The 23,278-nt window shown below is 36.9% G+C and overlaps 4 protein-coding genes across 9 annotated transcripts in view; 2 read left to right on the top strand and 2 right to left on the bottom strand.

Moving 5' to 3' along the window:
* LOC103701473 (putative RNA methyltransferase At5g10620) overlaps positions 1-3,226 on the top strand; it is a 30,216-nt gene extending 26,990 nt beyond the window's left edge. For 3 of the 5 annotated variants that reach the window (XM_008783533.3, XM_008783534.3, XM_008783531.3), the window contains one exon: positions 1,761-2,166. The gene's annotated coding sequence lies outside the window, so the exon portion shown is untranslated. Of the gene's footprint in view, positions 1-651; positions 973-1,760; positions 2,167-2,649 lie in introns of those variants that run through there. The other 2 variants (XM_026802368.2, XM_008783532.4) reach the window with 2 other exon arrangements.
* A 1,610-nt stretch (positions 3,227-4,836) lies between these two features.
* LOC120111563 (30S ribosomal protein S16-2, chloroplastic/mitochondrial-like) lies at positions 4,837-9,134 on the bottom strand. Its single transcript, XM_039128863.1, has 4 exons — positions 9,001-9,134; positions 8,688-8,858; positions 8,303-8,348; positions 4,837-5,290 (listed from the first exon to the last, which is right to left on the bottom strand). The coding sequence occupies exons 2-4, from the start codon at positions 8,818-8,820 to the stop codon at positions 5,053-5,055; spliced, it is 417 nt and encodes a 138-aa protein (XP_038984791.1). The 5' UTR covers positions 8,821-8,858; positions 9,001-9,134; the 3' UTR covers positions 4,837-5,052.
* Positions 9,135-11,570: 2,436 nt separating this feature from the next.
* On the top strand, positions 11,571-16,838 carry LOC120111559 (TBC1 domain family member 5 homolog A-like). 2 transcript variants are annotated; one of them, XM_039128842.1, is made up of 5 exons: positions 11,571-12,036; positions 12,498-12,601; positions 13,223-13,399; positions 14,120-16,017; positions 16,532-16,838. In XM_039128842.1, the coding sequence occupies exons 1-5, from the start codon at positions 11,855-11,857 to the stop codon at positions 16,679-16,681; spliced, it is 2,511 nt and encodes an 836-aa protein (XP_038984770.1). In that variant the 5' UTR covers positions 11,571-11,854; the 3' UTR covers positions 16,682-16,838. The 2 variants fall into 2 exon arrangements, with proteins under 2 accessions (XP_038984770.1, XP_038984773.1); XM_039128845.1 differs by lacking the exons at positions 11,571-12,036; positions 12,498-12,601 and having other exon boundaries at positions 13,261-13,508.
* A 1,871-nt stretch (positions 16,839-18,709) lies between these two features.
* On the bottom strand, positions 18,710-22,821 carry LOC120111557. The gene is made up of 5 exons (XM_039128837.1): positions 22,647-22,821; positions 21,548-21,765; positions 19,718-19,930; positions 19,362-19,495; positions 18,710-19,182 (listed from the first exon to the last, which is right to left on the bottom strand). The coding sequence occupies exons 1-5, from the start codon at positions 22,731-22,733 to the stop codon at positions 18,977-18,979; spliced, it is 858 nt and encodes a 285-aa protein (XP_038984765.1). The 5' UTR covers positions 22,734-22,821; the 3' UTR covers positions 18,710-18,976.
* Positions 22,822-23,278: the final 457 nt, after the last annotated feature.

The following is a 23,278-nucleotide window of genomic DNA, read 5'->3' as shown; positions in this document are numbered from 1 at the left end:
AAACATTAGAAGTAGGTTTCATTTGTTGGTCATTAAATCTGATATGATATGTCTGTCTGTAAAAGGAGTTGGTAATGACCCAAGAGAATATTGGGATCTAGTGTCTCAAAACAAGCAATCACAACCTGAGATTATTTTGATGTTCAGATCAATGTTTTCTTTCTCGTTCTAAAGTATAGGATATTGCGAACTTGTCCTACGGCACTTGTACCAAGCTTTGCTGTACCAACCTGTACAGACTGTGCTATATCATATCAATAAGGTACCAGTATGGTACTGAGGCTCAATTCAGTATGAGTCAAACTAGTCCGTACTAGTCTAAATCGAGTGGACCCGCCCCAAACTGCCTGGTATCGTCCGAAACCAAGATGTGTACCATAAGTCACACCAACTTGTACCGCTAGGTTTGGGGCAGTACCATGATAAAAAGAAAAAAGAGGGACGGGAGTTAGAGAGTACTTCGGTAAGGGGTGTGTATGGTACTTTACAAAACTAGTAATATATCAATATTACTAGTACATTTAAAAATAAATTTTTCCTAGATTATTTCCTACTGAAGAAATTGAGTTTTAAATAAAAAATGTTTTCATAAATCAAGTTCACGTCCCAGACTTCAGAGAACCAAGATTTAATTTTGACAATTTTGTGTAGGCAAAAACCTATGATCCTGAAGCTGAGTTTGTTGCATACTAGTTTCCAGAGCTATGAGCTTCCAAAGGAGAGCTTTTTTCCCAGGACAATCATATATCAAGCAAGTTATACCTTTAAAGTTTGAGAGCACAAATCAGAGGAATGATCATGCCAAAAGAGGGGAAGATGGAACAATATGAGAAGCTCAATACTGAAATAATAAATGACAGCAAACTTTTTTTTTTCACTAGAATTCAGAATTATTTGGACAGAAATTGAAACAAGACAATTGTTTATACTACCTTTTCATTGAATATAAACTAAAACATCAGTAGTTTCTGATGATTCATTACCAGAATTCAGAATGATATAACATCATGCCAGGACATAGAAGAGTCTGATGATTTCTTAACTTGGTATGAGGTACATAAATGTAGAACTGACTTCATTACTTGTACTGATGGATTAGCTCTACTGCAGTTTGTCTGCAGATAGCTACCAATCCAATTTGGATCCTGATAAGGATTGAACCATAACTTGGTTGCAGAATTAAGTTTTCTGGAACTTGAAAAGAAAAACATCCTCTCATTAGTCAGATAAAGAAAGAAAACATTTCTCCAAAGACTTAAAAATAAATAAATAAGTAAATAAATAAACAAAACAGATTATGGTAGTGAAAAAATAATGAGGCATAGATAAAGTTATAGTGGAATTTAAACAGAAGACTAGGCAGAAGAGAGAAGTGAGAGGGAAAAAAAAGAGGTACTCAAGTTGAATACATGCTGATTATCAAATTTGCAACTGGAAAGCCCTCCTTTTGCAGGATTAAATAAGTGCCCCCTGTATTTTGTACTCTTTTGTTTTTATGCTTCCAGCTCCTGTTTTCTACCTCAAACTTGTGACAAGCTACTTTTTTAAACTAGAGATTGAGCACAGGTTTGTTAAATTTAAGACATGAAGCAGTCTGCTGTTTAGTTGCCAACTTTTATGAAACGAGGCCGACACAAAATATAATGGACGAAATTAGCATTACAAAAAATAATGTTTGATCGCTTTTCTTTAAGGCCAGTTTAACAAAATGACAAATTATAAAACCTGGATCATTAACCAGAACTATAATTGGCACTTAGGAGGCCTTTTTGCACCCTTGGCTCATGGAAATATCTCAGATGAGAGGATTGCTTGCTCTGATTGGTGGAGAACCAGCATAGCAGGGAGGTGAAGCGTGCAGAGTACTGCAGCAAATATCTTCAGCTTATTATCTAGCTTTTCTAGTGCTTATGTACTTGCTGATCAGCCAATGCAGACAAAATTTAGAAAATTAAGAGAAATACTAATAATGCCAACCCACATATATGGGATGAGGCTTGTAAGTCTTCCTCTTTTTTATTTTTCTCAACATCGCAGATAACTATTTTCCAATCATATAGCATATCATAATTTTCTTTAATAATGAAATCCATTATCCTGTAATTTAGTGACAAGGAATTTACAAAGAGATGGATCTGGTGTTTTCCTGTTCTTCTTGATAGATTATATACCTTGATTTTTAGTGCCAACTCCAAATATAGATGGTTCATCCTGTGCATCTAAGTTAAGCTGCAAGCAGCTTGCTTCGGATCAATCTGTGCCTCGATCTCAGGCCATGAATCAAAGATTCCTCCTAGCGAGCAGGACCATGAACGTGAAGGAAACGGCAAAACAAGGTTGCTTGCTCTCAACCGCAGCCTCCTTAACAAAATAGAACGTTTCTTCTGTAACACAAGGCTGATATGTTTCGTAGCAGCCAAGAATTAGTTGATCTATTAGGTTCTTCGATTTTTTTCTTGTTTGGAGAAGAAAGATCCAAACAAACAAAAAAAAACATCTTTGATTATGAGGAAGGCTCCCGTTTCCGATTCATGTTTGGACCTTCACCATCAATCATGAAGCAATCTAGAAAATCCTTGCTTTTAAATTTCTGTCAATTATGTGACGGTTGCAAAAAGATACACCTGGTGTTTCTTTTCTTTTGTACAGGACAGATGACGACTTCATTCCTGCTCAGGCATTTTCCCATCATAATGGCTGTTCCCAATTCTCCGAGCTCCTTCGTTTCGCGCTCACTAAGTAATCCATTGCTAAAGAGCAGCAGGACCTAAAATACGTCTCTAGGAAAATACCTTGTGGCAAGAGTGCATCACTTAGAGCATCAAAAACTATAGAGGAGAAACCATTCTCCACAATTAAGGGAGATAGCTGATAGTATGAATTAACATTCTTATTATTCCATCTCCAGAAATTCGAGTCCAACCCACGGCCTTTGAAATCGCACAAATTAAATCCTACTGAACAAATTTTCAATCAAAGAAAAAAAAATCCTACTGCACAATTCAATAAACTGTTTTTTGATGTTCCAAATCAGCAGATTTTTACCATGAAAAAAAAGAGAGAGAAAATATGAAGAAAATGAGATGCCATCACTAAGAAAAGGTACAGCATGTTCCGAGCAACTCCAATCCGGGCAATTAAATGAACTTACCTACACGATACATAGGGTATTTCTTTTCTAATTTCATCGGAGAAACCTAATCTCAAATTGCCTCATTTTAATGGAAGTAAGTTACAAAAATCTTTTGATGTTAGGGATAAATTATATTTTTCTTCAATAATTACAAAATCTATGCTTATCTTTTTATAATTTATATTTATCTAATATTTTAATTTACAACTTAACAGAGTATTAGTTAAACCGTTAATTTCAAATGAAATATAAATATCATATTAGAAAAAAGTTTCAGAAATGATCAAAATAATCTTAGTGGCATAACAGCCACTCAAAAACATAAGAAAATATGCACATCTTCCTAATTTTAATTTTTCACATAAGGTAAATAGGTCCACTACCATCATTAATTTAATTCGGTGTAAGTAAAAATTTTACAAACTATTAGATATAAATGCAATGATTATAAATCTTAAAGAATTTTTGTAATTGATTTTTTAAAACAATTATAGTCTTTGACCAGAACTCTATCTTCATGTAACGGGCGATTGATTATATGGTGGGTAAAAATCCCTGAGCAAAGTTGCGGGATCTGGAGACGGCTATTCGAAGCACGTATCGTGGAGCTGCATCAATTCCTAAGAATGGCATTGAATATGCCTGTAAAGGAGGATGGAAGTGGAGGGACACTAAAAGGTGAAACCATCGCACTATTGTTCGTACCACAAGGATTTCCTTGTAGATTTAGGATCCGCATCAACAGTTGTTTCGTCGCAGTTTCTTTAGGATCTCCCTGCAGATATAGCATTTTGATCTGGACGATTGATAATTTTTTTTATGCATATTTCTTTATTGTTTCGGTTTTAGTTTCTTGTGATATGGTTTGATGGTGTTAAGGTTTTGAGGATTTGATAGTTGTCTTAACAAAAACAAGGTCATCATGTAAACATCATCATCCCACATAACACAAACATCAAACTCTTATTTAATATCCATACTGCTTGTCAAAATAAAATTTTACGATCATGGTTAAATATATATTTGGGCATTGTTCTATCTCATGGGTAAAATGTATCTGTGCATACGTACTGCTTCTTTGAATAAAATAATATTTAAAAAATCAAGATTATTGCCAATTTTCTCTCTAGATGAGCGTATACATCTGAAAAGGAAAATAATATTTTCTTATTAAAGTGTCATTACTTTTTCCATTATTTTCGATTTTATAACCAACTATCGTAAGAACTATTATTGAATACTGAAACATATGAATCACGTATATTGTAGGACAAATAACAGTCATCATAACTATTATAGTAATCAATAATGATTGGAACAAGCGTGGATTAGAACAGGATAAAACCTACTATTAAAAGCTTAATATATGCTGAATTCACCTGTACAAGTCGTTCCCTTTATTTTCTCTCAGGTTGATCGAGGTCATCCGACTGTGCCCCCATAAGATTCCAAGTCCTCATCAAAGTGGAGTTCGGATCGTCGTGATTCGAATCACAACCATGGTTTTGCCTTTCCCTTTGTTTGTTGGACATTATTTTCGATGTTGTGGTACTAATGGTAGCAAAAGCAGTAACCTAATCTGATTAAGTTGCAGCACCTCACAGGCATATGAAAATCGTAAAATCTTAAGAAGAACATGAGGCCATCCCCAACTATAAGCCACCTATTCACAATCAATTCAGAGACCATAGCAGACACCACCATTTGCTTCAAAACTTAACCACATGTATTGAATCCAAGAGTAAAATAAACTGTGCAATTATTTTCCATAAATATTAAGCCTCAAAGTGCTACCAGTGTCTCAAGGCAACCAAATCTATAGATCCACAACATCCTAATGACATATTCAACTGCCATCCAACTCAAAACCAGATGCTGCAGTTTCTTTGTTTTTTCGGCATATGATCCTGCAATTCTTTTCAAGGACTTGGCTTATCACCATCTTCACCCACCTCACTTTCTCTACATTCAGATTGATCGGCAGTTTCGGGGCTCTCGGGAGTCAAGTAACGGCCACTCAGGGGATCAACAGGACGGGTGTCACGCGGCCCACCTTTGCGGGTCATTGCAAGCATTGGTGGTGGTGGTAGAACACCTGCTCTGAAGAGTATGCGTTGGACAGGCTCTGAAGGCTGTGCACCAACTGATAACCAATACCTACAGCAGCAGAAACAAATAAATAAATAAATAAATTGCTGACTTGCAAGCCTGACTGAGGAATGCATTTATTCATTATTCTAAAGTATGAAACAATATTCCATGACTAACATCATTTTGTGTATTTCCTGTATATCTCTACATAATTCATGGTTAACTTGTGAGGAAAATGCATACAACTGCTTCAATAGACACTCAATCATCACAGTGCCATTTTTTAAATAGTCCATAACATCACCAAAAGTAATAATATATTCTGAGACCACGACTCCTTATCTTTTCATCACAAGGACGTGCATATCTGGTTTTGGTGTCAGCAAATTACTTGTTCTCAGGTATCTGACTGGTAAATAGATACACCGACTGCACGTGGTGTATCTTATCACCCATATATGAACATAGTAAGATCTTATCATTCAAATCCCGCAGGAAGTCCCTAAGACATTGCGAATCATATGCAAGTTAAAAAAATGATGTACTAATTAGTTTTTTTCTTTTAGAAACAAGGAAAACTGATATCGTTCTGCACTGCGGATGACGAAATTGGTGAAGGCACATTTGCTGAAAACAGATGTATGGGTATCAGACAATTCCAAGCAACATGACAATGAAAAAAATGATAAACACAAACAGTTCCATCTATTTGGAATCTGAAAAATGAAATTCCTTTTTTTACTACGATAAAATTGTTAAAAAAAAAGCAAAAACAGGCCTTAGAATCAGTCTCTGAAATGTCACACACCCCTGGGTGACCGAAAAAGGACACTTTGAAAAAGAATTCATAGATGTTGTTTCACACTCCTGCCCCTCCCATTCATAGGAATAAAAAACTTATCAGTTATCAAGGCTGTAAGACAGAGTCTTGATTATAGGATTTTGCAGAGAACGTCATTGTTGTGTCTAGCATGTAATCGGTAGCCAGAATGGGAGCGAGGCATCCTGATCTATTTATCCTCCCAACTGTACCTCAACTGTGTTGAAACCTTGAAATATGAAAACTTACAAAAGATAAAAAAAAACTTATTACTCCTGTACGAAATTACAAATGAAATGATAGCAAATAACATTGCAATCAAAGTGACTAAACAATTGGTATGAAAATGCCTATGACATAAACCAACATGACAACCATAGCAAGACAAATCTCATAAATATAAGAAACTGCGATGCCAAGAGTAGTTTCCTTCTTACTTCCATTAAATTGCTAAGAATTCAGAAGTGGCCTAAATAGCACACTTTTGTAATTTGCTATTTAACCTACTGCCATCCAGGTAGCTATAGCTTGAGTTGGTCCAGTAGAGGCTGGTACGCATTGATGAATGTTAACCACAAGCTCATAGAAATGGAGGCTTTTGGGGGTTAACAAATTCCATATTGTGCAATAATTGCACATGATTGCTTGGAAGCGAGAATAGAAAGAATATGAGCTAGAACAAGGCATTAACAAACAATGTTTTACCATCTAGATGTAAGCTATGCCAGGCAATTGCTTTAAATAGTTAATCTGTAAGTTATTAAACCATTTCTTTGCAAAATTTACATGCATGTTTAAAAAATGTTATGACAAGAATAAGCCCATATTAAGATCATGGAGCAAACATCTAACATCATAATGGCAAGGATTTTGTTACAGTTGTCACATGTCTTTTTCTCTTACCCAACTCTCATACTCCTTAGCATTTTATACATCATACCCAAATGTCTCATTGCTTACATCAAATTTGACAAAGAATTTGCAACCCTAGCAATTCCCGTACAACCATAAGTCTGCAGGTTTCTTAACTCCTATGATAACATCATATACCAGGGTATTAATTTCTCAAACAATGAAAAATGGTAGCATTGTCAATGTGATGAAAAGAAAACAGGTTCATCAAAGGGTAGACCTTGTAAATCCCTATCATGGCTAACAAAGTGGAAGGAGAAGGTCTTGAGAACAGGAGTAAAGTCTTAAAAGTCTGGAGAGGCCATAATGCATAATGAGAGCTCAAGTCCCCTGGACATGTCAGGAAACAAGCCCAACATCCTGGAATCGTAGATTCAATGTGGCTTTCTATAAAGGAAAAAACATACAACATGCTAGAAGGGCAACTGGTTCTCATAACATCAACTGATTTGTCTTTTCCAACTTACCTTACGTCACTCAAAGCACATTGCTTTTGATTTTATGCCAAATTAACTATACTGCATTTGTAACTATTCTCTAAATTGCATTGCCATCTAATCTTTATGATGTTCTCTAGGGGTATATATTGAGGCAATGGATCTACAAGAGCATCACCTGTACCGTTTCTTATGGGTTTTAGCATCAACAAAATGTTCTTCAGTACATGTATTTCATTTCATAACAGAAAAAACTACTGATGTTGCCTCTGCTTTTCCTTCTCCAACTGAGCACTCAGCTCAATTGTTTTAATATGGACATAATTTTTGTGGCTTGGTTTTTGGATAGACAATATGACTGAGAATTGACCAATCCTAATTTCAATCTCTTTCTGAAAGAAATTTCTACTTAACATTTTCTCTCGGACAGTGACTTCCTATTCCAATTTGATGGAAGTGGTACATGAGTTACCAGCGTTAGCCAGAGAGCAACAATTTGCAGCAACACTCATTTTCTGTGGACTTTATAGTAATAAATGAAATGAAGTTGACAGTATTTTGTCACTAGAAAACATAAACCATCATAAGCATATACATGTCTGTATAAAGCACTCTGCAGACAAGTTTTGAAAATACACACATTATACCTTCATAGAGCAAAGCAGATTAGCCAATGGAACGATAAGTAATGAAAATATAGTAGAAGCAGATCCTAAAATCCAAAGAAAACTTATTTCATATACACTTATATTGCTTGTAAACAATAACAACTTGAGTCTTCACATTCATGGGCTAAGAACTTATATTGAAAAGAAAATCAAACATTATTAAACATCAATAGCGACACAAGTGTTAGCTGTCAAGAAAGCTCGTTGGCTAAAAAAAGAAAGAAAAAAAAAAAACACTTACTTCACCCTGTCAAAATTCAGCCCCATTCGTTTCCCACCATCCTGCCCTGAAATAGCCACCAATATATTTGTTCATTCAGTGATTTCACAGGAGGGAGGAGGGGAATTCATCTCTGGAAGTCATAGTGGCATCCATACGAGAAATCTAATAAGTGGGTGATGCCGTGATTGTTACAACCGATGCACCACCTATACCCCAACTAAAGGAAATTTACCAATATAGCCAAGAAATAGGGGAAAACAATTTTTTTTTTTTGGGAAAAACAATTTCTTTTTTTTTTTGGGAAAAATGTGATTCTATGTGAGAGATCCAAGAAGTGAGTGATAGATAGATTACAAGCTTGGAATCTAGGCAAAGGGGGAAGTCAAAAAAACCTAAAAGATACCAGGTAACGGATTATAGTAGCCGAGGACTTCGAGATGCTTCCCATCTCTTGGAGACCTGCTGTCAGCGGCCATCACTCGATAGAATGGCTTGTTCCTGCAACCAAATCTTGACAACCGAATCCGCACAACCATCTTTCCTCCTCCTTCGATCCCACTTCTCCCTTTCTCAGCTGTTATTAATCCAGGAAAAAAAAAAACCTCTTTTTACATTATATTTCACCCATATATCAGAGATTAAGAAAGAACCCTAACTCGGATATGGGTTTAATTTGAGAAAATATCTGAAGAAAAAAAGAGGATTTAATCGATCACCTGGTGTGCAGCTTCTTTTTTGAGAAGAAGAATTACGGCGCCCCTTCCTCCTCCCCCGCTCCTTCCCACCCCTCGCGAGAGTGAGAGCACCTCATAAACCCGCTCAACGGGGTTAGACCCGCTTCGTTCGGTGCCAGTGCGGCTCGGCACGTACCCAAATTGAAGAGGGTTAGCCATGAATTTAATTGAGGGCTTAATATTCAATTGGTCCCCAACCTAGAACAATCCAAATATAGATTTCACTTGATCTAGAAAATTTCTTGCACCACTCCATTGTCCCCATACGGCGATTGGTAGCAGCAGGCAAATGGAGTGGTGCTAGGAAGAAGCAATCTTTAATTACAAATAGAAAAGGAGAGAAAATTTTTGGATTGAATCTTAGAAATGTGGATCGAACCAATGAAAAAAGATAATCGACTTGACGTATACCCAATCTACTTGGAAGGAAGGATAGGGGAAAAGAAAAAGAAAAAGGCATCTATTACTTATGTAAGCTACTTTGCCTGGAGGGACATCGAAAAATAATTTTCCATCGATTGGAAATTGGGATGTTGTTTTCTAAAACTACCCTTCAATTCTCAAAATTTATATATTAGACTTTTTTTATTAAGGATATAATAAATATATCGCAAAATCTTCTCAAAATAAATGCTCAACCAAACGTAAGCCACTCTGCAATGACCACTTTTTTGTGGTCAACTAAATATGCCGAAATTATTTTCTTAAGCATCATATTTCTAAAAACCAGAATTCAAAAAAAATATTTCGATGAAGAAAATTTGTTTACGCAAACCAAATGAATCCTTACATACTTGCTCTTCTGCTCTTCTTTATATCCTTTGCTCTTTCAAGATAGTACCTTTGATACAATCTGGTTGATGTTCCAATAAATTGTGATTGTCTTTTTTTAAATTTAAAACAAAAAATATTCATGTATTTTTTAAAAAAAAAACCTTCTTATTTTTTAAAAGAATTCAATTTTTTTATCAAATTAATCATCGTTTTGTTAGGCGCAAAGGATGTTGTTTTAGGGCTCAAAGACTATTGTTCTATCCAACAAAAATGCTGCGTTCGGGTTATTTATTTAGGAGGGGTAATTTATTCTATAAAATAAGTTATCTTTTGGCGTTTGGTCGAAGGATAAGTGAAAGGATTCATCACAAGAACAAAATTATCTTCCGTCTTTTGGTGTGTTTAAAAAATGGATAGGGGCAAAATTATAATTCAAAGGGAAAAGTCCCTCTCATGTCGTGGATAAATTTATTTCACTATTTTGACGGAACAGAATTATCCAAATAAATGAATTTGTTTGAATAAAATTATTCCATGACCTTTGGGATGTTTAGGGGATAATCCCTACTTGGGGAGATAAACCCCATTTATCCCCCTACCAAACGCAGCCCAAAGGGAATAAGCGCGGGCCAAGCTTTGGTGACAACGGCCCCTCGTGGCTGCAGGTGTTCCAGCTCAAGTTAGCGTATCTTCAAGTCATCAGTTGTGGGACAGAACTCAGGGCTGTCTACGACGGTGTTTCTAATACGAGCCGAGTTCTAGAGTTTGAGTGGATTCTACAGAAGGAGCCGGAGGTTTTCGACCATCCGTTTCTAGAAGACGGCTAGTGGCTACTGCAAGAGTGTGACGTCTTTTAGGCTAGGCATGTGTTTCGAGAGGCGAATAAAGCTTCTGACTTGGTCACCTCTTTACTGCTCATCATTTTGAAGAGGTTCTTTGGATTTGTTTTGTATCTGTTCCTCTACTTTACGAAGTATTTTGTCTCTTGACTCTATGGGCTCGTTTGGTTTGCGAAAAACATTTTTCCTCCTAGGAATATGATTTCTGAAAAGCAGATTCCTAGAAAGAGGATACCTAGGAAAGTACTTTTGGCATGTTTGGTTGACCATGGGAAAATGATAAATTTCCAAAGTACTTATGTTTGGTTGACCATTCACTTTCCTGAGAAAATTATGTATAATTCCTATTATACTCCTAATAAAAATTAGGTCTTTAATGCCTGTTTAAGACTTCTTTAATGCTGAAGGGTTTTTTTGGGAAAAAAATAAAAATGGAGTGATTCCCGTCGCCTCATGGGAAAGTAACTTTTTCATGTTTCTCATGGAAAAGACTTTTCCATAAAATGTGGGAATCATATTTTCATGAAAATATAACTTTTTTATTATTTTTTTTTGTGTGAAAACTCCAATCAGACATCTCATTATTTTTTCGTTAATGATTTTTTTTTTTTTCCCCGAATCAAACGAGCTCTATAGGTAGTGCTCATGCAAGAGGGAGGGAGGGAGGAGCAAGGAAAAAAAAAAAAGAAAGAAAGCAAGAAAAAAAGAAAGGTGGAGGGATCAAGAGGCTTCCGTTACCGTATGCCCAATTTACTTCGTGCCATGGCCGCATCCTTGCTATTTTCGTGTCTTTTCTCTTCCCTTCCATGCATTTGTCCAGCGACAGAAGTTTGGTCCCGAGAAAAAGTAAAAAGGATGACAGCGTTGACGCTTTGACAGCGCATCTAATAATATCGGCGTTGATAGATTTCTGCTTGCACGCATTCCAAAGATAGCAATACCCTTCGACTCTCTTTTTCTTTTACCGCCAATCTCCGTCTTTCTTGTTTTCTATTCTTATTTCGTCCTCATCTTTATCATGACTTTCCCCTTCCCGACAGAAGTTCTCCAAAAGCAAAGAAAAAATAATCACTAGATATTTCCTTTTCTCCCCGTCAAAAACCCCATAATTCTTTCACAAAATACGCCTTCTTTTCTTCTTCCTTCCCAAATTCTCCTTCAGTTTCTTTCTCCCAGGAATCAAAAATTCGGCATTTGGGCCTCCGGTAATTGGAGACAAGGCCATGGCCACGTCTCAAGGTGAGACCGCGTTGCCCGAGCCCTTGTCTCCGTCGCGGTCGTCGTCCTCCGGGTCGAGATTCTCCAACCTCCGGGGAGTCCGATGGCGGATCGATCTTGGGATTTTGCCGAATTCTCCTGCTTCGGTAGATGATCTCCGACGCGTTGCTGCAGATTCCAGGAGGAAGTGAGCTTACAATTTAAATCGATGAAACTTTTTTCTTTATTGGTTTATTTTTTCCTTGAATTTTACTGCGATTTCGATTGATTTTTTTAATTTAAATGTCCAAATGAATTAAAAAAATTTCCTCCTTTCTCGTTCTCATGTAAAAATATCCTTTTTATGTAAATCTCTATCGATTATTACCTTAAATTCTAGGGTCTATTTGCTTTGAAGCATAAAAATGTTTTCTTTATTCGATTATGGTTCGTACATGAGCTAAATTAGCTTATCTCAACAATCATTTTTCTCTTTTTGTTCCATGCATCTGAATTAAGACCTCGATTACTAAATGCTATGGAAAGCATACAGTTCTGTATACACTATTCATTTTTCTTCACAGATTTCATAAGAAGAATTTACTTTGTATTGATGGAAACTTCACGATTTTTATCTAATCTATTAATCTATGCTTGTGCCTCGGATAGATATGTTCAATTGAAGCGTCGTCTTTTAGTCAATTCTCATCCCTCTAAGGATGAGAATAGATCATCTGGTGTTGTCATGGATGATCCGCTATCGCAGAGTCCAGGTAAATATATGTGTTTCTATTTCCTTCTGAGGAATGTTCATAGCTTTCCAGTTTATCTCAATGCACATTTTGCTTTAAGGTCCCACCATAACCAAAATTGTTCAGGGTTTTTTTTCATTTTTCTATTGCCCATCTGACAGTTCATTTTCTAAGAATTTGACAGTTCTTCATGCATTTATATTTCATGGTCATGAATCTTATACTGTCAAGAATTCTACTTCATAGTAAAAGATAAAGAACATCTTGAGACACACATTTCACCATACCAGCTACAAATAACAACAGTAATATTAGCGTAACAAAATCCTTGCAATCTATTTCAACAGTTCAAAAAAGAAAAAGAAAAAAATGCAAATTTAAACTGGACACCCTTATGTTACATTCAGCATTAACATCTGTTCACCTTTTAGATTTAAATATGCAAAGCTTGATTATATCGTTCTTTCTTTTATGGTTTAATTAGATTTAGATGCAAAATTTTTTACCACCAACCACTTCTATCGATCATATGCTTCATAATGACCCAACCCAATCTGTTAGACTTCGACTGTTAAAAGTTTATCACTGTCAGATTAGCTTTGTCTGAGCTATTATTGGTAATCTTGCATACTTTCTTTTCAGACAGCAAATGGGGTCGCTTTTTCCGGAATGCTGAACTAGAGAAAATGCTAGATCAGGATTTGTCACGGCTGTATCCCGAACTTGGGAGCTACTTCCAGAAAGCAGCATGCCAGTCGATGTTGAGACAAATATTGCTTCTGTGGTGTCTCAAGCACCCAGAGTATGGATACAGAAAAGGCGAGTTCTCCTTCTTGTTTGGATAATTTGCATGCATTTCTTATTGGCTCAACACTGAGAAGTATTACTCAATCCCTCCTTTTGGAATTCTGAAACTGAAACAACCAAGGTACTGTGATTTGCAATTTTTTTCTTTTTTAAAGATATGAAAGTTCCTATTTCCAAATAGGATCCCCGTACCCAATTCTTTACTAGCCTGAGCTAATATTTCATAATAGTTATATATTGCCGTGTGGATACTTCTGTAAATATTTCTTTAGTTATTTCTTAATGGTATTTTGATATTGCGTGGATAAAATTCAAGAATCTTTCCTTCAAAGTTATGAAAGAGGCCAATAAATTTTTATATTGTTTTGCTTCCTCTCCAATAGTTGCTCCAATATATTTTAAAAATATAAAATGCATTCAAGAAACTACAGGAATGCAGTTATAAGGAAAAACATTTTTTGGTTTGGTTCATATGGATTTGTACCTTGATTGACTATTTGTGTCAAATAAAAAAACCTTTTAGTGGTTAACAGTGTTATCACATATTAATGTGTGATACGTTTTGGTTATTGCCATATTTTAAGTAACACATATACGCCTTTATTTGTTGACATAGCATGCTTTACATGCCACTTTTCTGAGTATAAAGAATGGCGGATAAGCTATTCATAAATATTTGATCCAACTGAAGTTTGCTTGTTCATGACAAAGGGTGCCACTTGTATTTCACAGGAATGCATGAACTATTGGCTCCTCTGCTTTATGTACTTCATGTTGATTTGCAGCACCTTTCCCAAGTTCAAGAGCTCTATGTAGACCATTTTAATGATGAATTTGATGGGACCTCATTTTCCGAAAGTGACATGGTTTCTGATTGCAGTTTTAAAAAGACCGCAAACATGAACAGAGGGACTGACAGTGAGAAGCATTTTTATGGAGGTGCTGCCAAAGTAAGTTGCCTAGATAAGCTTGATCCTGATACAAGGGAGTTATTTTTGATGAATGATGCTTATGGAGCAGAGGGTGAGTTGGGTGTTATCTTATCTGAGAAATTTATGGAACATGATGCCTACTGCATGTTCGATGCTGTAATGAGTGGTTCCCATGGTGTTGTTGCCATGGCGGACTTTTTCTCTACCTCTCCTGCTATGGGATCTGGTACAGAATTACCTCCTGTAGTCGAAGCGTCAACTACATTTTACCATTTGCTGCATATTGTGGATTCATCTCTTCATAATCATCTTGTTGAGCTTGGGGTAGAACCTCAGTATTTTGCACTCCGATGGCTTCGTGTTTTATTTGGACGTGAATTTTCACTCAAAGATCTTCTACTAATTTGGGATGAGATATTCTCTTCTCCTAATCATGTATCACCTTCAGATATAGCAAATGATGCAGACTTTAACTTAAGTCTACTTTGCTCTCCTCGTGGAGCCTTTATTTCAGCAATGGCTGTCTCCATGCTTCTTCATCTAAGATCTTCACTGCTAGCTACTGAGCATGCAACCACATGTCTCCAGAGGTTGTTAAATTTTCCTAAAGATATGAGTGTGAAGAAGCTGATAGAGAAGGCCAAGTCTTTGCAAACTCTTGCTTTTGAAACAAATCTCTCATCATGTTCACCCTGGGGAGGAACGGTCAGGAATAAGCGAGCAGTAAGAAGAGCACATAGTCTTTCATTTGATTCAGCTTCTCCTAGAGCTTCACCGAGCTCATTACCGGAAAGTTACTGGGAAGAGAAATGGAGAGTGTTGCATAGAGCAGAAGAAACTCACAAAACAAATGGTGTGTCAATTTTAAGTAAGATTAGAAATGGTTCGTTAAAAGAAAAATTTGGTTTATTTCGAGTCGAATTGGATGCCTCTATGATGGAGACTGCGAGTGAGAAAAAGGATGTTCAGTCTTCCATTAGGCATAAGATTTTAGATAATGCATGCCAAGAAGGAGACCCTAGGGTGAATCTTGGTGAGATTGGATGCAATGAAAATCCTGATATCTCAGGCACCAAAGAATCTTTCTACATGGATGCAGAAGTTGGGAGAGATAGCCCTGGGGAGCAGGCTGATCAAAATTTCATGGGAGGGAGTTCAGGTGTGGCTGAAGAGGCATGTTTGAGTGCTAAGCAGTTGTCAGTCTTATGCACGGCCGCTGGTCCTCGTAGAATGGCCAGTGAGCATGACTCAGAGAAAAGCAGCGTCACTTCAAATTCTTTTGTTTCTGATAATGACTGCAAAACTGGCCACAAGGAGGAGTTATGCAGTTCCAATTGCCGCAAGAAATTACTTCAAGACTCTGAAGCTACTTCTGTTACTGATGTCAAACTTGGACAAAGAACTAGTAGCACACAGAAACATGCAGCAGTTTTAAAAGAGCAGAGACCTCTATCTGGTAAATTTCAATGGCTTTGGAAGTTTGGTAGAGTCTCTGGTGAAAGGAACTTGGATGATGGAAAATGTGTAGAGCAACAAAAATTCTCTGATGTTGGAGGAACCTGCAAGGACATATCAGAGCCTCTGACTTGTGATGGGTGCTGTAACTCCTGTGGAGTCAGCAGAAAATTAGAAGCGGAACACAAGGAGGTGCCGGGCACTCTGAGGTCTCTTGGGCAATCCATGCTTGAAAATATCCAGGTTAGATATGTTTAGTTGATTTATTGCTGATGCATTTTCACCACAAACCTCCACTCTCAGCTCCAGTACGAGGTGTCAAAAATTTGCGCACAGAGCATTTGTCAAATTTTTCCTTTTCCCCGTTGTGACATACCGACTTTTTAAGATTTGCATGATGATTTCACTGGAGGTTTTATAATGATTCCTTTTAGAATTGATACATGCTACTACCAACCCTAAATTTTATGTCTACCTTGTAATAAATAGTGAGGCCAAGGCACAAAATGGATCATATCATTAGGTACCATGGCTTCAATTAACATTGAGATACTAAAAACAGTGCTAGCCTGTTGTTTGATTTCTTGTTCAGAAAGTGATAGTGTTCTTTAGGTGTTTGGCCTGTCACTTGCTGGTCTAGACCTTGCTCTCATATTGTTGTATCCTTTCCTGAAAGATCATCATGTTGTTGTATCTTGTATGTACTAATTGCTTCCCATCCAAGTATGCTAATTGTTGTAAATATCTCTTGCCGTAGGTCATTGAATCAGTCTTCCAGCAAGAACAGCGCCAGGTCGGCGTTGCGGATAACTCATCAAGCACCATTCTCGAAGCTCAAGGACAAGTCAAAATAGCCACTGCTCTCGAGGAGCTTCGGAAAATAAGCGGCTTACTACTGGAGATGTGAGGTCTGTTGTATGTATTAAGACAACTTTAACCGCCATTGCGCCATGCTCGATAAATAATTGAAGTTTGTGGATTTCCTTTTTGCCATGCCTTACATTATGTAAATATTTTCCCCATTCCTTGGGGTAGCTATTCAAATCTTCTTTGAGATTCATCAACTCCTGCAAACAAGTTGGCAAAGCTGGTCCATCAATTAGTCTGGCAAAGGCATGCAGCTGTTTCCATGCCTATTTGTTCTGTCAACAAAATGTATCATGCAACGCAACTCCCAGGAAGTCAATCTCTTTGGTTAATCTTGTGAAGAAATGGTGGTATGAAACAGGATTGAAGCAAGTAGAGAATGGTTACATGCACAAGTTGGATGGTGAGTTGAAAGGATCAGTTACATAGGCCATAGAAAATGTTTTCTTCTCGACAATAGATGCTAGTAAAAAATATCAAAAAGAAGAAAAAAAGAGTACAAGTTACAATGGCAACAGTAATTCCTCATATACACACACACACACACACACACACACAGATATATATATATATATATACACATACACACACACACATACACATATATATACATACACATATCTATACATACACATATATCTATACATACATATATACATATACATCTATACATATACATATACATATACATCTATACATATACATATACATAGATACACACACACACATACACATATATATATATATATATATATATATATATATATATATATATATACATATATACATATATACATATATATATATATATATATATATATATATATATATATATACATACACACACACACACACATATATATATATATATATATATATATATATATATATATATATATATATATAGATAGATAGATAGATAGACACACACACATACGTACACACACACACACACACATATATATATATATATAGATACACACACACACATACATACATACATACATACATAGATATATAGACACACACACACATACATAGAGAGAGAGAGAGAGAGAGAGAGAGAGAGAGAGAGAGAGAGAGAGAGAGAGAGAGAGGGGTGTTAATTTAGGGAAAAAAAATTACATTAAGTACATGTGGTATAGAAGACGGGTGTTGCCATGATAGCACGTCTAGACAGAAAACCTACATGTGTATCTAAATTCTCCCCCTTTTAAGATATCCTCTTGCAAGCCATACAGGAGCACCACAATCTGAATTGCATTATCGATTTCCTTGTTGACAATTTGTTTTTTAAATCAAAAAAATTAAGAGTGTCTTTCTAATTGCAAAAGTAGCATTCTTAAAAAAAATGATTTGCAGAGATGGTCTATTTTTAACTACACTGAACCTCTATCAATTTTACATCAAAAAAAAAAAATGGTGGTCCGCATGAACGTTTATAGCATCATTTTTATAAAGCCTGCCAATAGTCATCATGTATGTATTGACAGAAATAATTATGTGGAAACTTTTTTTTTCAAAAAATAAAGTGCAAGCACCTGAGGGAGTGATTATGTCAAATAAAGTACAAAAAATACCAATTCCCAAGGAATAAAAATGGCGCACCTTAGTTTTTCAAAAATATATCTTTACAAATATGAAAAAAGATTTTTTTTTTCCAATGCAAAATCGCCTTGTGTATTCCAGTCTTTTCAGCTAAATTTGTTTAGAACACCAAATTGTTTTTTTCTTAAAAAAAAAAAAAAAATCCAACAGAAAGCTCCTACCAGTCAATAAGAAAGCTTTAGGACAGAGAACTAATGATTCAGTCTTTTTTTACTGAAGACGAATCTGGCTCGCTCATGACATCCCCTATACCCATTGTCGAGTCCACATGTAGTAGTTACTTCTCAAAATAAAAAAAAAGAGCAAAGTTTTTTTTCCTTGCTAACTTAGATAACAGAAGCAAACTTGTCGGCATGATGACATCATTAAGATCATTTTCACCCAAAAATTAAAGCAATATAATTACAGGCATCACTCCTCAAACATGCTGAATACGTTAAATACAAAATGACTGGAGGACTTGATCATCAACCAAAATCATATTTCGTAACACAAGGTGAACAAGAGGAACAACGATCTTGCTGACCAACACAGAAGCGACATCACTCGAGTTAAAAACCATGCAAATGGATATGCCGTTGCTAACAAATATGAGTATATACAAACATATTGATCAAAAAAGACATTACTTCCTGTAAAACAAGAACTTCTTATTGTTCTGCTTATGTCTCAGTTGCGAAAAAGCTACATCCAATAGATTGCTTGCTTTGGGATCACAATATGGAACCTAATCATTGTTATGATAACCTGGAAGAAGAGAAGCGACGAAACCAACAACAAACAGCTGGATCTCTTTCACAATTCCCCACCAATTGAAACCATTCCCCCCCTCTGGTTCTCTCTGGTTCTCATTTGCTGCTGGTGGGTCCTGGTTTTCCATAGGCTGATCCAAATTCTGGTTTTGGTTCTCATTCTCAACTGCAGGATTTTCTCCTGCAAATGTTGTAATCAGTACTTGATTTTTCTTTTTTGTGAAATTAGTTTTGACAATGCACGTTTAGGTCCGTTAACTGTCATAATGCGGCACCATTTCTGTGTTAAACTAACAAACTTGCAGATGTGCATCTAAATTTGTATTGGCATTATATAGCAATTGTGGATAGAGAAATTACCAGGCTGAGGATTATTCGCATCACCCCGGGCAACTGGAGGGCCATTATCTGGCTGGACAGGGGGCCGGGGTTGGGGAGGAGCTCCTGCTCGTCTAATCCATCTTATAACAGGGTTAAGGGCTCCAGTCTGATACCTGTAGAATGAAGTAGTGAATAAACAAGGCCAGCACAAGTCAAAAGGAAGCGGCCAGCCAAAATTCTTATACAGTAAAAAATGAGAACAAGGTCAAAGAGCAGAAAAAAAGTCTAGATCATCACTGATTAACTGGCACTAAAATAAATACTTTTTCAGAAATTTGTTAGTATCAGTACTATCAATGGAAATGCACAGGGCAACATATCTGGGTAGTGCTCACAGGTACACAAGTGAAGCAAAGAACATGAGAAGAAAGAGCCTCTGTCTTGATCCATCCGGGTTGAGCAGAAAAACTACTGCAGCTAACTTAATGATGAGAACCAAGTCAAGCTGAAATGCAAAGTGAAATCTCCTCACAACTACTTGTCTCTGAGGCCCCTGTTGCTGCCTAGCTTGTCCTTGCTGTTCACCAGCCGCTCCAGAATTTTCCCTCCTGAAAGTATGCATGAGCACAATTGATGAAAAAAGAAAAAGAACTTTACTAGCTCATGATATTCTTTGCATCACATATTTATGTACTTCTTACTATGAAGATAGGGAGGAAAAGAAAAGGAAAACTATACAAAGGATAGTATAACAGTATCCTTTATTTATTTTTAATTGGAGAAGAGAACATGCATAAACTGTAGAAAAAAAAAAAGAGAGACATTTAACGCTAAACGAAAGGCATTGTTACATTAAAGGATGAATGACTGCAAGCCCTAAAGAGCATGAAGTCCAAATCAATATGATAGCTAGAACCCATAAAATAAAATTGAAACATATTCACATCAACATCAATAATGATTTGTCTACAACTTGTCTGACAACCCCATCCTTGGAAAACTGGCATGCAAAAGCAATCAAGGTCCATTTGCTCTCTCTCTCTCAACCCACCCATACAAACCCGCCCACTTTATCCTTTCTTTCCTTTTCCCTTTTCTTCTTTGTTTCTTCTTACCTTGTTAGCTGACATAAATGGAACAATCATCTTGCTACAACTTGCTATACCCTGGTCCAAGCATTGCAGTAACTTTTTTTTTTGGTAGAAAGAGGCTGAAAACTACATTACAAATAACAGTATGACAAAATATAGACATTACATCATAGCCCAGGAAGACCAAACATCCAGACATATGACCTGGAAAAGGAACCAATAATTGCAATAACTTGTTAAAACCAGTCCCACGTACAAGCATATACTGCCATTCTAACAGGAAAAAAAAGAATCTAACATATACTTCTCGCATATCTGGCTGCAATAAACTGCTTTCTTTCAGCTGATTGGATCATTAAGCCGATCAACAATCAGACCTAGATCCTTTAGCAAGCCTAGGAAAAACCCCGAAGTGCTTTCTAACCACCAGTTGACCTAACATTAATTATCCCTTCAATTTTCAACAAAAAGATTGATTGTTTAGTTTTCCGAATGGGATTTTCTTCACAATAGAATCTCGATTGCGTGTTTAGAACTAGTAAAAACATCCCTTTTCCAGTGCACGAGGGAAAGTAGATCCAGAGTTCTAACTTTGTTCCATTCATGAACAAGTTCAGAAGGGTATAAACTTACAATACCACTTACAGTCTCTCTTAGTTTCGCTAGTCTAGTTTACAATCTAAAGCAAATTATCTCATTTGAACAAAATATTGTGTTAGCAGGCAATAACCTCGGGGCATGGTAAGGGGATCTTCTGTGAACTTCAAGGGAATCAAGGCATGCTAGCATAGCTTGTCTTGCCCAAACAAGCCATTGATTGTAAAAGCCAAGATGTCATGAAGTTTCAAGGCGAACGATCATTAACTATGGCATCTACTATAATATAGAACCACTGAGGAGATTTGTAGCATGTTGTAAGTCTACTTAATGAACAATCTACATATCTTAGGTGATTTTTCATTAATGTGCACTAAATATTTATTTTATCTAACTTAATTTTACTTTTACATGTAAAGGAAATGAATAAAAGCATGAAGAAAGAAATGGGCATAATTTCAAACCGCTTCCATTCTGATGAAAACAAATTAGATAAAAAAAAAATCAGGGTTCAACAGATTAGAAGGAAAAGCTTACGTGGGTATATTATATTTCAGCGGAATAAGAGTGTTGGGAGGAAACCCAACCATCGGCCCCATGAATGGACGAACTGGAACAGCATAGATCCCTGGACCATGATCGTTGTTTTCTGTATTCTGGAGAGGAAACATTCCTGGCATGAGGGCAGGATACATCATGGGAAACATCTGGAGAGCAGCATCTGGAGAGCGTTGGTAACTGGATGCATTTGGTATCTGAAGCAACATGCCAACAATCACTAGATGCGATAAGAACCAGAAGACAAGGAAAGTAGATAGAGCCTGAGAACACTTGATTAGAAAGCTAAAAGAACGAAGAATGTCCGTATGGGTTAGCTGGGAGACGGAATAGTTTGTAAACTATTGGAAAAGACCTCTAATTAGCTCAAATATCACACCAATGTTTATAGCGAAAGGAGAGAAAAAAAAAAAAAGACATTGCAAAGGCCTTTTGAGAACATATCAAAATGAGAGAGTTCTTCCATAAGCTCCAATTCTACCACGCAAATTTAATTTCTAGTCTGCCTATTCTACTTCAACGAAACCCATCATTGTGACCTCATATTCTTGATCATCCACAACGCCACCTGCCTCAGATTGCTCATCACCGGTCAGAATTGTCATAAATCGTTCGTTCATAAAAACCTTCATTCCCAATCCGTGGCATGTCAACTCATATATATAAGAGAAGGACATGCAAAGGGAGAAAAAAAACTATAAAAAAACAAAAAAAGGAGAGAGAAATTAGTAAAGATGATCACACCACCGCGGGCATTCCATCATGGTAAATGGATTTGGAAAATTTTAGTAGCTTCAATTATCAACCTGTTCACTATAAAATTAATTCTAGGGCTAAATTTGTAGAAATTTATTCCAAAAATCCTGATTATGAATCATTAGAAACATACGCAGCAACTGAGATCCCTAGACGGACGCAATAGATAATGAAAGCAAGGTTAAAAAGGGGGAATTTGATGCCCTCGATGGAAGGATACGAACCCCAACCCCGTATCGATCTAACTGGGTATCGAGATCGGCGGGGGGGGGGGGGAGAGAGAGAGAGAGAGAGATTCGGAGGATCTAACGATTCCGCGCACCTGAGATTTCGCGAGACCGTCATCGGTCGGGGCGGGATGCGAGGGAAGGGGGTCGGAGAGACGGGCTTCGGCTTCTTCGTTGGCCATGAGAAGCGAGAGACCTTTCTTTCTCGAACCCTTCTCTCGCCCGGCAGAGGCGCGGCGCGGTGCGGTGCGGTCTGTTACTCCCGCAGTGAGAGGAGGAACAACATTAATAAGGTTTCCGTTTTCCTTTTCCAGCGGTGCCGAACCCAAACGCAGCCATCTAAGCACTGCGTCTACGGGCTGACGTGGCTGCGCGCCATTGGAAAAATCATGACATGGCAGCGTGTGATTGGAAGGGAGGCGCAAACATGGTGGGGCCGCAGCATTACTCTCGATTTTGAAATCCAGCGGTGGTTTGTCCTTTGGGCTAACAACTGTAAACTTTTGTTTAGGCATGACTCAAATTGCAAGATTGCCATTATGCTATATTTATTTTAGCTGTTTTAGAAATCCAGAATCGAATCCATACCGAGCAAAGATGGATTTGGAACAAAGAGAATCATAGGATATGCATAAATACATCCCGATGTTTATTAAACATATTTAAAAATATAATCTTATTACTATTTTTTTTTTGCACTCAGAAATTCACTTCATGCATCCATACG

The sequence above is a fragment of the Phoenix dactylifera genome, chromosome 1, assembly GCF_009389715.1.
Source record: "Phoenix dactylifera cultivar Barhee BC4 chromosome 1, palm_55x_up_171113_PBpolish2nd_filt_p, whole genome shotgun sequence".
Lineage (NCBI taxonomy): Eukaryota > Viridiplantae > Streptophyta > Magnoliopsida > Arecales > Arecaceae > Phoenix > Phoenix dactylifera.
This window is presented reverse-complemented; position numbering and strand designations above follow the sequence as displayed.

Coding starts and splice junctions, on each gene's coding strand:
- LOC120111557 (XM_039128837.1), bottom strand. CDS start 22,733: ATGGCCAACGAAGAAGCCGAAGCCCGTCTCTCCGACCCCCTTCCCTCG. Junction 21,766..22,646: donor ACGGTCTCGCGAAATCTCAG/GTGCGCGGAATC, acceptor ATGTTGCTTCAG/ATACCAAATGCATCCAGTTA. Junction 19,183..19,361: donor TGCGAATAATCCTCAGCCTG/GTAATTTCTCTA, acceptor CAACATTTGCAG/GAGAAAATCCTGCAGTTGAG.
- LOC120111559 (XM_039128842.1), top strand. CDS start 11,855: ATGGCCACGTCTCAAGGTGAGACCGCGTTGCCCGAGCCCTTGTCTCCG. Junction 12,602..13,222: donor TCCGCTATCGCAGAGTCCAG/GTAAATATATGT, acceptor CTTTCTTTTCAG/ACAGCAAATGGGGTCGCTTT. Junction 16,018..16,531: donor CCATGCTTGAAAATATCCAG/GTTAGATATGTT, acceptor CTCTTGCCGTAG/GTCATTGAATCAGTCTTCCA.
- LOC120111563 (XM_039128863.1), bottom strand. CDS start 8,820: ATGGTTGTGCGGATTCGGTTGTCAAGATTTGGTTGCAGGAACAAGCCA. Junction 8,349..8,687: donor CTACTATAATCCGTTACCTG/GTATCTTTTAGG, acceptor TGGCTATTTCAG/GGCAGGATGGTGGGAAACGA. Junction 5,291..8,302: donor CTGAATTTTGACAGGGTGAA/GTAAGTGTTTTT, acceptor CTGCTGCTGTAG/GTATTGGTTATCAGTTGGTG.